The 13770-nt window shown below is 41.0% G+C and overlaps 1 protein-coding gene across 2 annotated transcripts in view; it reads right to left on the reverse strand.

The window, feature by feature from the left end:
• Nucleotides 1-966: 966 nt before the first annotated feature.
• Nucleotides 967-13770, reverse strand: part of LOC126349494 (telomerase-binding protein EST1A) — a 321638-nt gene continuing 308834 nt past the window's right edge. For both annotated transcript variants that reach the window (XM_050002435.1, XM_050002434.1), the window contains 2 exons: nt 2200-2409; nt 967-2009 (listed from right to left, as the gene is read on the reverse strand). In XM_050002435.1, coding sequence (XP_049858392.1) covers nt 2279-2409 — 131 coding nt within the window. In that variant the 3' untranslated portion in view covers nt 967-2009; nt 2200-2278. The remainder of the gene's footprint in view (nt 2010-2199; nt 2410-13770) is intronic.

Below are 13770 nucleotides of genomic sequence, written 5' to 3' on the forward strand. Positions count from 1 at the left end.
ACAGTCTTCCTTTAAAACACAACATCATAGTAAGATTGATCTTATATTTCATACATATATTTATTCATCCTTTATGCAATAATTCCAACTGCCATACATGAGATTATTTAATTATCTACCCCAAACAATGTGCATAAGTCATTGTTGAAGCACTTCACTTCACGGTACAAGAAGGGAGTCTATTTATTTAACTTCTTGCATACGAAGTATATATATCAAGAAGCTTTACCAAATAACATACTTCTTATATTCTGAAGAACTGTGCTTTACACACAGAAATAAGATCAAAATTCTGTAATACTTGTCACTATAATATATAAAACATTATTATCAATTTGATGGACTCTCTCAGTCACAAAACACTTCAGAAACATTCTGATGATGGCTACAAGATGATCACAAAAGAAGATAAATAGCAATGAAGATACCACTTGTAACAAATACTGTGCCTGCACCAGGGGAAAATGTTAATGAAACATGGACTGTATGGTAAACAACGAAGTACAAAATTTAAACACAATGTTCTCACTCATACACTAACATTGGTAATACTGCTCTGTCTTTTGTAAGAGCATACCAATGGCTTACTTTTTTTTTTTTAAAAAAAAGAAGAAGAAAGATAAAGACTAAATAACTAAGACATTTATGTAGTAGAAGTAGGTACCCAATACGTTTCATTTATTATAAGGAATTTTCTACTGCCAGAACAGTTATCTGGCACCAGCAAACAACTGTAATTATATTTTAATTACAACAAAAATAATTAATTGAACAGGTTTGCTACTATTATTTACACTGATCACATATGCTTTAAGATTCTCACTGACAAAACATCAGTTATAAAAATACTCTTGTGACTTAATATAGATCCATCACGAACGACAGAACACCTTTTTTTTATATGAAATCAGGCATAATAAATTTTTCCAATATGATTGTTTGGATACATGATAATCTTGAGACATGAATAAAATTACAAACATAAGAAACCTTTAAACATGCAATATTTATATACCCACATTTACAGCATTATACTGTGTACATGAACAATTAATTTTACAATCTTGTAATGGTATCCCTATGTGATAGATCGAACACTGAAAATAAACCAATATTTTCAATTTTGTCATTGAGCATTGATCACCTCACATTCATCAATAATCATATCCTCTGAAATGCCATTTCCATTTCCTGAGACAATTTCATAACAGTAGTATTATGACTTTATACACTAAGTCTATAAAATATTCACTTTATTGTTGAACAAAGTATCTACATTGGCTTAATGGCAACTTCTTACAAACAAATCCCACTCACACACACGTTAAAGGTATTAAATATAAGTACACGAAAGGCCAGCACACTTGCACAACAAAATTCTACAAGCCATTGCTACACACTTCTGATCACTGCACCAACTTGCACAATTTTTAATGTGAACCACTTACTAAACAGTTTTAACAAAATCCTACACCTGACAAACAAAAATTCAACCAGAGTGATAGTAAAACACATAAATATAAAAATCAATAAATAAGTACATGACATTTACATACCCTGACACGCAGAGAGCTTTATTAAAAGAAAATGAGACAGTGCAGACATCTTAAATAACAATGGACTCACTAACAACAAGAAACAGCCAATAACTTCACCACAATGGAACAACTTCGTTGTCAAGTCACACACACCGTACAATGTATAGACTTATCCTTTGATTTGGTGGGAATGTGATACATTTCACAACCAAACATAATAAAATATACAAATACATTACTGGTCAACATACAGCAGAGCATGCATTACTATCAGTACAGTACACGATATGCACGCAGAGGTAACGACATTAGTCTAAATCAAATTTCAATGTGTTTAGTGAGAAATGATGTACCTCAAGGCTTTTGTACCAAAAAATGAGACAGCCGCATGTTGGGCTGGCTGAGTCTGGAGACATTATAGCACCCCCCCCTCACAGCATCATTGCTGACTGCGCAACATACGGCTGCTTGCTGCAATATAAAAGTGTATATCAAATTATGTCACTACTCAAAAACAAAACAAAAACTGATTATTAATTAAGTGTGAGCAGAGAGAGAGAGAGAGAGAGAGAGAGAGAGAGAGAGAGAGAGAGAGAGAGAGAGAGAGGGGGGGGGGGGTTGGAGGGGGATGAGAGATTTAAGAAATATTCCATCGAACTACCTGGGCAAGTCGGACCGCGGCATTACCAGCTGCGGCCTTTGGCGGTGGGACCTGTTTGTGTGTGAGTGAGGGTGGGGGTTCAGCCCAGTCCCGCCCACCGCACGAAGTCAGGCACCTCGCGCACTGGCACGTCCAGCCCCAGCGCCTTCACGCGTAGGTTGCGGTCCTCTGTCAATAACACTACCTCCCGGTACAGTCGCCTTGTCTCACCTGCAACATATTTAACATATTGTATGTGTTGTTTTGATATGCCCCGTAGTCCCCAAACTTAAAGCATTTGTTTTCATTTATTTTTATTTGTGTCCATCAATGGTACTGGTAGCTGTGCCTGTTGGAGGAATGTAATGGCCTGTACAGCTGTCGCTTTGTGAATTAAATAGTGAAAGTAAGCTATTAAATAAACACACAGCATTCTTCTATGTAATTCTTTTAACTTTTTAAATCTATCCAGCTGGCATATATTATACAGTATTAAATTATAAGTGTGAAACTAAATTATTTCAATGAATGAATGAACAAACAGAATAGTATTGGAAGTAACTGTCATTCTTAATATTGATAAAAATTGTTTTCAACATGAAAAATTGTTGCCTACCGCCATTAAATAGCTGTTGACCAACTTACTGTTACTTGAACTGTGAAAATGGCCCTAAATAGTAAGCCTATCAATTGCTTTACACCAATAAATTTACAATGTAAGTAACAGATAAAAGAAAAGCCATCAGTTCAGTGACTACTGTGACAGATGCACACTAATGAAGACTGTAAGATTGAGGCAGATAGTAGGTGATTCTATGTTTATTTTATTTCAAAAGATTTATTTCATTCTCTTGTTATGGTCAAGCATTAGCTGGTAGAAGCATTAGCTGGTTGCTTCAGCTGCCTTTAATTTTCTCGTTCCATGGCCTGGCAACAGTTAGTGAGCACCGAGGTGGGCAATCTCGATCACATGCCTCCCTCGTGTGCTGACGAGGTAATGCCACTTAGGCGAAGATGACTAAGTCATGCTTTGGAATTTTCCATGCCACCCCACGCAGTTTTCTCGGCTCCTGGAAATCGCATGGCCATGCTGGAGGCACCCTGCCCTGGAGTCACCATGCTGTCTGTCGGCTGAAAACGCTCTCTCTGCCATGCGTCCTGTGGCTGTGATTATCAGCATCTCTTCCCACTGTGGCACCGAGAACTTTGTTTCTGTAGCTGCCACACCTCGGCACCAAGAACTTTGTTTCTGTAGATGCCACACCTCCCCAGGCCTGACTCATGTTGCCCATTTGAATTCACATCTGTTGGTTTTTCTACCAATAAATGGCCGTTCCTAAACAAACTGGTGTCACAATCGGGATGCGTTCCAATAGCAACTTTGTCCATAATTTAAATTCTCCCAGCAAGTGTATCTTGGCAGTAGCCCCATGTCATAACATCGTTAGCACTTTTCTATGGACAATGAGCAGTACGCCGTGGCGAGACGCTTCCACTTCATTACGATTTTAGTGCCGAACATTTCACACATATAGAATGCGCCAGCCGGCCGCCACGTTCGCACTGCACAGGATGTGGCTGTGTCAGTAGAAACACACAGGGCGCGCGCCGCTGTGCCGCAGCCGCTTGAGTCCGAGAAAACCAGCAACACGAGACGAACTTCGTCCACCGCCGTGTGAGGGACATGCAGCCAAGTGCCGGGCGAGCCACCGCCATCAGCTGCCAACACATCCGCCACCAGGGTCCAGTAGCAGCCAGCCTGCATCTATGACATCCACCAACGATCCTGCCGTTCGCCACTTCACCACGCTGTTGCCGCCACCAGCACATTGAGCCAACTCAACTTCAACGTAAGTCGCAGCGCCGCTTCAAACCTTAACATTGCAGGCTGTCCACCACCAGACTAGGTTATTTTGTGGTCCCTCTTTTTTTATGTAACATTCATTTCTTGGTCACTAGAGCCCCCTGATTTTGTAAACATGTCAATAGGAACTCGAGCAACGGAATGGGATACTCCCTGAGAGGCAGCTGTCTCACAAGATCCACTCGAGGCTATTAATGCTAGAATAAACTAATTATTCATACAAAATCAAGAGTTAATAGAGCAAAACCACATCTTGAAACAGACGCTGGAAGCCAGTGTGTGAACTTCTGTACCTGTGGCTAGCTTCACAACTGTAACAAGTGTACAACCCCTGACAGCTAATACTAATTTTGTCACTAATACAACTATCACTACCTCAGCTAACATGGCAAGTGTAAGCAATTTTCCTGCGGCTTCTTTCATTTCCCCCTTTTCTGGAAAGTCCCATAAAAATGTGGTTATTCATACAGAGAATACATGATGTGGGTAGTACTTGTGCCTGGCCGGATGATCTATTGGCCAATGTAGCCAGATTTAAGTTGACAGGCGAAGCAGGAATGTTCATAAAAACAGTGGACGAATTGTATGATACACATGATTTTGATGTTTTGGCCTGCAGATTAATTACACATTATTCTAACACCAGAGGTATAGGATATTACCAAGATCAGATATCAACTCTTAGGCACAAGGCTAACGAGGATTATGATGCTTTAGCAGATCGCATACAAGTTTTATCTTGTCGAACCTATAAGCTAGGCAAAAACACCGGTGAGAATAGGATTTTGCGCTCGGAAGCAGAAGCTTGTGTTATTGATGTGTTTATTCGCGGCATTGTCCCCCCCGAACTAGTGGAGAAGCTAAAGCGCCACCTCTCTGTTTGATACTGTTCGTTTCGCACTAGTAGGCGAAGATGTATTGCGCTTCTGCACTGTCACACCACGTCCGCCGGAGCCATTACCAGTATTAACAAGGGAAGTAATTTGTCAGCGTTCTGGGAGACCTAACCACAAGGCAATGTGCTGTCGCGCATCTCTCTACACTATTTGCCAGACTGTAGGCCATCTCAATAATGTTTGCCCAACAAAGTCGTTATTTTTTCTTATGAGATGCGCGGTCACCGCAGCAACGAGAGGTCAAATCTGATAAATGACTGGAGGGGGGGGGGGGGGGGCCTCCGCTACACCCCCCCCCTCCCCGACTAGAACAATACACCTGGTGAGGACCAGAGAGAGTAAAGAGGTGGAACATAATAGTGTAAGTAGCATAGACGAGAACCAATTATTTACGATTCTAGTTGATACTGGTGCACAAGTTAGTGTGTTATTTGTAGATAAAAATGATCAAAGTGTGCTGCAGCCACCCCGATTTCATATTAGTGGTCTTGGATGGAAGTAGTGAGGCTACGGAAACGCGATTTCAACATCACATTAGGCAATGACTTCCTGCACCATTATCAGGGGATAATGAGTTATCGAATGCGAATTGTGAAGTTAGGTGAAGCAATTCATCATTTCATCAGAAGCAAGGAAGCGGTGAAAGGCACCGTTCACAGTCTCCCATAAAACCATGAATGTGGGTGATAAGAACCATCAACCCTGTAAGGAAAAGATGCAGAAGTGGAAAAATTCTTTGGATAGATGTCAAGAATGAGAGGCAGCTGAAGACAGACATTCTGGTGGATCCACTCACCCAGAATGATTTGTTAGATCGTCAACAAGTTTATATTAACAGAAGTATTTGTCGACCAGGAAGAAAACAGAGGTTTTGCAATACCAGTGAGTACAGCTAATTTTGGTGTGAAAGATGTTACATTGTCGAAAGGTACTATCGTCGCTAGTGGACAAGAGATTTTGGAAGAAGTAGGATGAGCTGGGATTCAACAAAATAAAGACAAGAAGAGATGGAAGAAAAAGAAATTTCCAGTTAGAGAAGTGCATTATGTATCATCACCATTACGAAATCAGTTGTCAGAAAAGTTAAGCCATTTACATATCAAGGAGGAAAAGATGTTACAGCCAGTGTTATAGGAGTTTCTTGGTTGTTTGAAGAAAGGCAGTTTCTACCAGCTACGGATTTGGTTCAGCATGAAATTCAAACTGGTGAAGCTCAGCCGACTGCACAAAAGCCATATCAAACTACCTGGCAGATTTAAACTGTGTGCCGGACAGAGACTCGAACTCGGGTCCTTTGCCTTTCGCGGGCAAGTACTCTACCGACTGAGCTACCCAAGCACGACTCACGCCCCGTCCTCATAGCTTTAATTCCGCTAGTACCTCGTCTCCTATCTCCTAAAACTTCACAGAAGCTCTCCTGCAAAGCTTTCTTCCAGGAGTGCTAGTTCTGCAAGGTTCCCAGGAGAGCTTCTGTGAAGTTTAGAAGGTAGGAGACGAGGTACTGGTGGAATTAAAGCTGTGAGGACGGGGCGTGAGTCGTGCTTGGGTAGCTCAGTCGGTAGAGCACTTGCCCGCAAAAGGCAAAGGTCCCTAGTTTGAGTCTCGGTCCGGCACACAGTTTTAATCTGCCAGGAAGTTTCATATCAGCGCACACTCCACTGTAGAGTGAAAATTTCATTCTACATAACTCCAGGTGTAGGTTCAGTGTTGATGCTGATGATGTTTGGTTTGTGGGGCGCTCAACCACGCGGTCAGTCCAGTCTAGCCTCTGGGAAGGCAGACGGCGAGACGTGCAAAAGTATATACAAAATTGTTTGCCCTGCATCAGGAGGTAATCGCCGCCTCAAACGAAGATGCCTTTACAATAAGTGCCAAAAGCCACTTGCCCCTGGGCCTTAATAGCAGTAGATATTGTCAGTCCTTTCCCTTTGAGTCCACAGAATAACCGATACATATTGTCAATTTTTCCAGATTCCTAATTCTTGTCCCCATACCGGACATGTCAGCAGAAACTGCAGCTCAAGCATTTCTCACCCACTTGGTGTTACCACATGGAAGCCCTGAAGCTGTACTTACAGACCAAGGCATGAACTTTATGTCACATTATTTACAGAAGTTTGTTGACTATTGCGGATCAAAAAGTGGAGAACAGCTCCGTCCAATTCATCACGTCAGCATAAAATAGCCGTGTCCATGAGGCCACTGGATACTCCCCCTGCGAGGCAGTATATGGCCAACCCATGAATTCGCCTTTTAAAATTGACAAACTGCCCCCAGGGATTAGGTCCACAAAACATGAAGGGTTTGGCACGACGTTTAAAAGCTATTTGGAAGAAAATAAGAGGAAACAATTAAAAAGCTATGGCTCAGCAGTTAAAAAGGAGTAATGAGAGAGCAATAATGCCCGAGTACGAGGTAGGAGATTTAGTGATGTTACGCAATCCAGTAGTTAAGAAGGGAAGGACGAAGAAGTTTACTCCTCATCATGCAGCATACTTCATTGGTAAATGCAGAAATTCAGTTAGCAGAACGGACAGTGATCGTTCATTTTGACAAGTTAAAGTTGTATAAGGGTTCCGAGCCACCTCTGCTTGGCGGTGAAGCAGAGCCTGCTACACAAGTAGCCCCAGCCAAGAAGACTAGACAGAAAGTAGTCCATCACCTATAGCATGACCTAGATATGCTCTAAGGTCAAAACACCCCTATGGATTACGATCCAGGAACCAGGTCCAGCATGCCATGTATTTAATTTGAAAAGCCTTTAGTGAAGCAGAAGAATTAACTGACGGGAAACTGCCGTCGTTGCAATATATTCATTTAAGTTTTGCATGTTATTTTTAAGTATTCATTAGGTTTTGGCAACCATTTGTAACAGAAGTTAGATGTCATATGTTAATGGTAAGTGACTGGAGTTTTTTCTAATCATTTTGTCTTGCATCATTCAATGTCTCCAGTAATGTTGTTGTAGCGGAAAAGAGAACACAATCACTCAGTAGTAAGAGAATCAAGGGGAAAAGTTGCCCCTGTCAGTAGAACACACAGAGTAAGAATCAATTAATCTTTTATATGTCAAATGGAATGACACTTCACATGTTGATTTAGTGAACAGTTTGTACAGGAACAGCTGTTAAAGCTTTGCCATAAAAGTATGTAAGTAACACATATTCTTAACTGCCATTAACACAAGATCAGAGACAACCTGCCGCCCTCTACTTACATTCAAGTTAAACATCAAATATATTACTTTAAATGTAAAAGGAGCTCAACCTAAATGCTATTATATTGTTTCTTAATGTGCCACTGGAGAGAATACAAGGTAAGTTTTCATTATACTATGTGTTTCTCCATACCAAATGCAAAAGAGAAAGTCATTGGTTAATGCCAGGCAAGATGGCTGAGTGCAGTTTGTTTACAAACCGCAAGCCTTGCCCTCCCTGCCAAGTGACCGACCATTAGGATTCCGCCCCACCCTGAGCTGTCTTGTGACGTGGTACGCCTCGCTCCCCTCCCTCCTTCATGCAGGCCATGCACCTATACCGTGGTGGAGTAGGCCCCCACGATATGCTTCCACATCTTCCACCATATGGTTACAATGTAACCAACAGACCCAAAGAAGATAGTTATAAAAGTAAACTCACCAGCCTAATATTGCCTTGCAGATTCAACTAGTTTTACTCTAGACTAGGAATCTATTCATATCATTTACTTGAACTTTCAGTATGAAAAGAAAAAAAAATATTATAATTATTTTTTTTAAATACCGCCTAATTCACCAAATAGGAGATGTTGGGGTCTCAAATCGGTCTCCAGCTATGTTTTATTGCCACTCTCGCAGCTAATAAACCGATCTAAAGTAGAGTAAAAACCGAGTTGATACTAATCCAGAACAGCAGTCCTAACTGCATACCCCACTGTCCATTTCAGAAGTTATTAGCCCCGAGTTTCAAGTAAACGATATTTAAGAGTAAAGTCATCATCACAGTTCATGCAGAAATATAAAATCTATCAATTACATACATTTTAGAAGAACAGAGTGTCTAAGTGAGTAAATGAATCGTGACAGTTCTGCAAATTTTAACGACTGAGTTATCTACATCCCTTGAAAAGAAGGCCCTCCATGAATAAATGTTGTGAACAAATTCAGTAACCACTCAGAGGAATTTATCTCACCGCGTGGTAAGGAAGGCTATCCTGCCTCCACATACAGAGGCCCTTTTCTGCTCTCAACCACCGCCCCACCTCCCACTGGGACCAAGCCCAGCCATCTGTTTTGTATCCAGCCATAGGCAAGAGAAACAAATGCTAAGAAAGCACACACCCCTGCATTCCCAAGCATCTAAGCCGTGTCACCTAGTGCAGTATAAACCAATAAACATTAGCAAAAGCAGAAAGTACATGAAACATCTACACCTTATACGAGACCATTTTTACCTTCGCTAATACAACTATTACTGAAGTTAATCTTTAGTCTGTTGCTACAATATCAGTGAGAGTGTTTTACGTATGTACTAATAAGGAGTTGTAAAGAAGACAGATATAAATGTTCCAATTGAACAACATGCAAGTAACTTTCAACAGAGTAATGGTCAAAGTAAAATATAAAACTTCAGTTGGGAAAGAGACAGTTCCTGCTAGCATCGAACCCATGACCTGCGATGAGTTACTTGAGAAGTCATCTATGACTCTATCTACGACATTAAGTATACGATTTTCATTGGCAGTCACCATTAGTACTATAAAACTATTACTGAACCCCTTTCGCAAAGAAATGTTCTGGAGTTATTTAGTGCTCGAAGTCCTGCCAGTAGGACGGACCCCTTAGCCGCACATGCCAGAGCTGCTCCCGCACTGGTTAGATCCAGGTATATTCATAATGTCAGCACTCTGCTATCTAGAAAGCGCAACGCCTGCTGCATCTTAGCGCCTTAAGCAGCACTGATTCTCAACATAGAATTCTTAACCACTACACGAGTATTTTGTATAACTTTACGCACATTTTCAACACTAAGGAAACGAACAACAAAAACCAAAACACCGACAGGTAAGTTATGTCGACATCATCGAGAGGCAACCAGTATACTCGAACCGTCGTCAATGAGTATTAGGGAGCAGGTAGGTGAAAGAGTTAACATAAGGAGCAACAATTATAACTCAGAGCAATTGGTTAGGAAGGTGCCAACAACCAACATTACGTAGTTACGAGACAAGGAGTACAAATTAAAGCAGGAGATAGCGTACAAAAGAGGTTAATGTTTAATAATATCAAGGAGGGTAGAGGCAATTATCGATCTGAAAACTGAAAGAGACGTGAAAGCACTTTAAACTAAGAACCTAACAATAGCATTCATGTAGGTAGACATACCAAAGACATGTCAATCATTATGGAGATACAAACAAGAGAATACTTACACTTATTTTGCTACGAAATATAACTGGAGAATAAGAGGAGTTTTGTGTAAGGGAGATGATAATTTGTACTTTTGTTTCTATTGCAGTTTTACCACCATGTGTGTCACTGGGATGGGTTGCCAATTACTTGTGTCTATATACTATTTTAAGTATTCATTTTGTCTAGGTTTTATCATCAATTATTTACCAAAGCAATCATCTTAAGAGTTTTGCCAGCACCAGTAATTTAGCATTGTGTCAATGAGCCTAATATTTCCATATGTTAATTTGTTGCCAGAGTTATGAGTGTAGTTATTTATTTTGTGGGATTTCAATTATGCCAGAGTAAGTTCACAAGTATTGTCCTTTATTTAAGTGTTTACTAATAATGTTCTAGGTAAGAAACTATTTTGGAAGGGTAACTTAAGATTTAGTCATGCTTTATTTCATTTGTGTTTGAATGCTTATTTGGAGGTACATGCCACATGCCTCCCTACTGTGGGTCGTGTAAACAGAGTAAATAAACCCCACAGATCAAGAGATTTTGGCCATACGCCTTGTTCGTTAGATAAACCAGACAGCAACCAATCCCATCCGGCTCTTGTGCCAACTTACTATGTTCCCCCCCTTGATGTTAATTGAATAATGAAGGCGCTTCTGCAATGATTCTTCTTCTTCTCCCCCCCCCCCCCCCCCAAACCTCCGGGACACATTAAGTGAGCAATTTGCTGGGAATCAAACCAGTTGAGAGCCAAAAATGATGTCTGCCGAGGTGTTTTGCCCTCCCCTGTATCACTTACTCTGCTATCGAATCGTGGAAGCTATCCTGTTTCTCCTCTTCCGTCAAGGAGCGAACAGTTTGCTAGTTCGTTCTGACAGTACCGGTACTATCTACCTGTCCAGTGACATCAAATCAAATATCGTTCCTCCCTTCTTACAATTAAGCACCATCATTCATTGTTCTTGTGGGAGAGGTGATTGCCACCAATAAGTAACATTCGATTCTGCTGTCACTCTATGCGAGTGCTAACCAGTATTGGATACAACACCCAGTTAAACTGACTTCAAAAGGACAAACCCTAAGGGCACGCACCTTGCGTGATGCGACCGACAATCGCGCGGTTCCCCAGCTGTCTATGTCATTCCTTAACTTTTCAATTTTGCGGCACAGTCCGTCCTACCCACTTTCATCTTTCAACTTGCAACAGAACACCACCTGAAGAGTCATGCATCTTGTATGAAGCAGCCAACAACCGTGAAGACTTCAGCTAACCACAACTTTCATTACACCTTTAGTTTTCATGCCACAGCCCATTCCATGTACTTTAATCTTTCGTGTCGAAGAAAAGTTCACGAAAACAGTGTTCCATGCTCTCTGACGATCGCTGTTGAAGCACTCTCAGACACGAACCGCATCTAGCCCGCAGCTTAACTGCCAGTAAGAGGAAATCTCAGTTCAAAACCTGTGCATTCTTTGACATTGTTCTTCCATTGTATTTTCTGTAGGCTCACTGACTACTGAAGCAGCAGTATTTAACTGTATGACGTGTCTCAGGGCACTGTGATATATCCAAGGATAGATGTGAGTTTTAAGCAACTAGCTGAAGCCAATGAGGCCAGCACCAAGGAGTAATAGAGATGGCGAATTTAGTTGCAAAATGGTGAGAGGATGAAGATGGTGAATTTGGTCGTGCAACAAAGTTGTTTTTGAGATATGTCGATTTTTAAGAAGTAGTACCTAGCAGATATCTTGGAATCACAGTATTGTCGTATAAACGGTTAAGTAGGTGATACCGTCCTGTCACCAATGCGCCTTCATAAAGGAAAAGCTCATCAGAAATTACGCTCAACTTAGTCTTTTCTAACTCAAACCCTTAAGCTTTCTATTTCCACCGCAGAAGTTTCTAGATTCTCATCAAGTTTTGTTTTTCTCTTCTCGTTCTCAACAATGTTGACATTCAAGGACACAATTTTAGTGCCCGAGAACATGAACCCATAATTACATGCCTTATAATTATTGTTTTGTTGGTCATCATTGAATAAACCATATCGATTGTGCTCATCTATCCTTCATAGTCAATAATATTTAAACCTCCTGTGACATTTTTACTCATCACTTCTCACTCTGAATCACATAAATACGTTCGCCAGGTGCAGGAGCCCAGAAACATGGGGAATATCCTATCCATTCTGCAAGAAATCAAGAGTGCAAAGTACACTCAGCACAGTAAACAGTGTTTCCCTCTCCTTCTTAGACCCGCCGCTTACTTCCTGCGTAGCGCAGTGACGTAGCACGAGAAACGACCTTGAAGTCATCTGCCGCACACTTCTCTGACATAGCTGCCGCACTGACCCCCACCCGCATTATTAGTGCTAGCGCCATCAACTTTGATGTCGAACACTTTGTACACTGTGTAGTTCGATGTTCCATGCCAATTGACTTGAAAAATCAGTGACCCAGTTCGTTGCTCAGCAAATACTTCGCCTTCACTTCCGCGAATACGTTTATTCCCCAACATAAATGGAGATCAGCTCTCCTTGTAACCTTCAGTCACCTCTTTTGAACCGTGTTTGAAAGTCCTATTGGTGTACAAATCCTATCTTCGTCCACTACTCTACATTCAAGGTAATAAAACAAATGATTGTCATATTTTCTGTTGTTCATTCAACGTATTTTCGCCATTCTGGACTGCCAGAAGGATTTGAGATCATTGTTTTTTTTCCAGATTTTGGACGTTTGGAATTACGTGGACGCAAGTGCTCCGCTACCTGGTCTATTAAATTTGGCACTTCACTGTTCTCAACTATTGCCTCATCATGAAGATGATACTTCTGCTGTCAGCTATTTGTATGATTTCCAGTGCCCCTCCATTTACGAACCACCCATCGGTGTCAGGCATCATGTTTGAGAAACTACAAAGTCTACGGTATACCCCACATCATCTAGAGATTAACACTGTACTTGATACTTTGCCCCTCATAAAGGAAGAGTTAGTGTTGCAAAAAACTGCCGATCAAATGTGGGGATATGAATCATTGCTTGTACAAACGGGTCAGAAGAAAGATTTACTGGTATTACATGATCTTAGGCAAAATATTGATCACCTTCAACACAAACTGTGTAGTATAGTTTCAACCGTACCAGCCCCATGCGTAAAACAAGCCTAGTTCAACGCTGGAGGTGCCATACTCAAAACTTTGTTTGGAGTGCCCGATCATAAAGATGCCCGACATTGGAATAAAGAAATCAGACGAATCGACATATTTACTCAAAAGAACCATGAGACGTTATTACGCCAACAAGTACGATTAATGCACATTTAAGACAATCTGTTATCATACACTAGGCAAATGTGCAGTGTTATATCTATGATACTCCACCAATATGAATCTTTTAAGAACTCTGTACCACAGGACTAAGTGACTATACAAGCCGAGATATCC

This window comes from Schistocerca gregaria, chromosome 1 (assembly GCF_023897955.1).
Source record: "Schistocerca gregaria isolate iqSchGreg1 chromosome 1, iqSchGreg1.2, whole genome shotgun sequence".
Classification (NCBI taxonomy): Eukaryota; Metazoa; Arthropoda; class Insecta; order Orthoptera; family Acrididae; genus Schistocerca; species Schistocerca gregaria.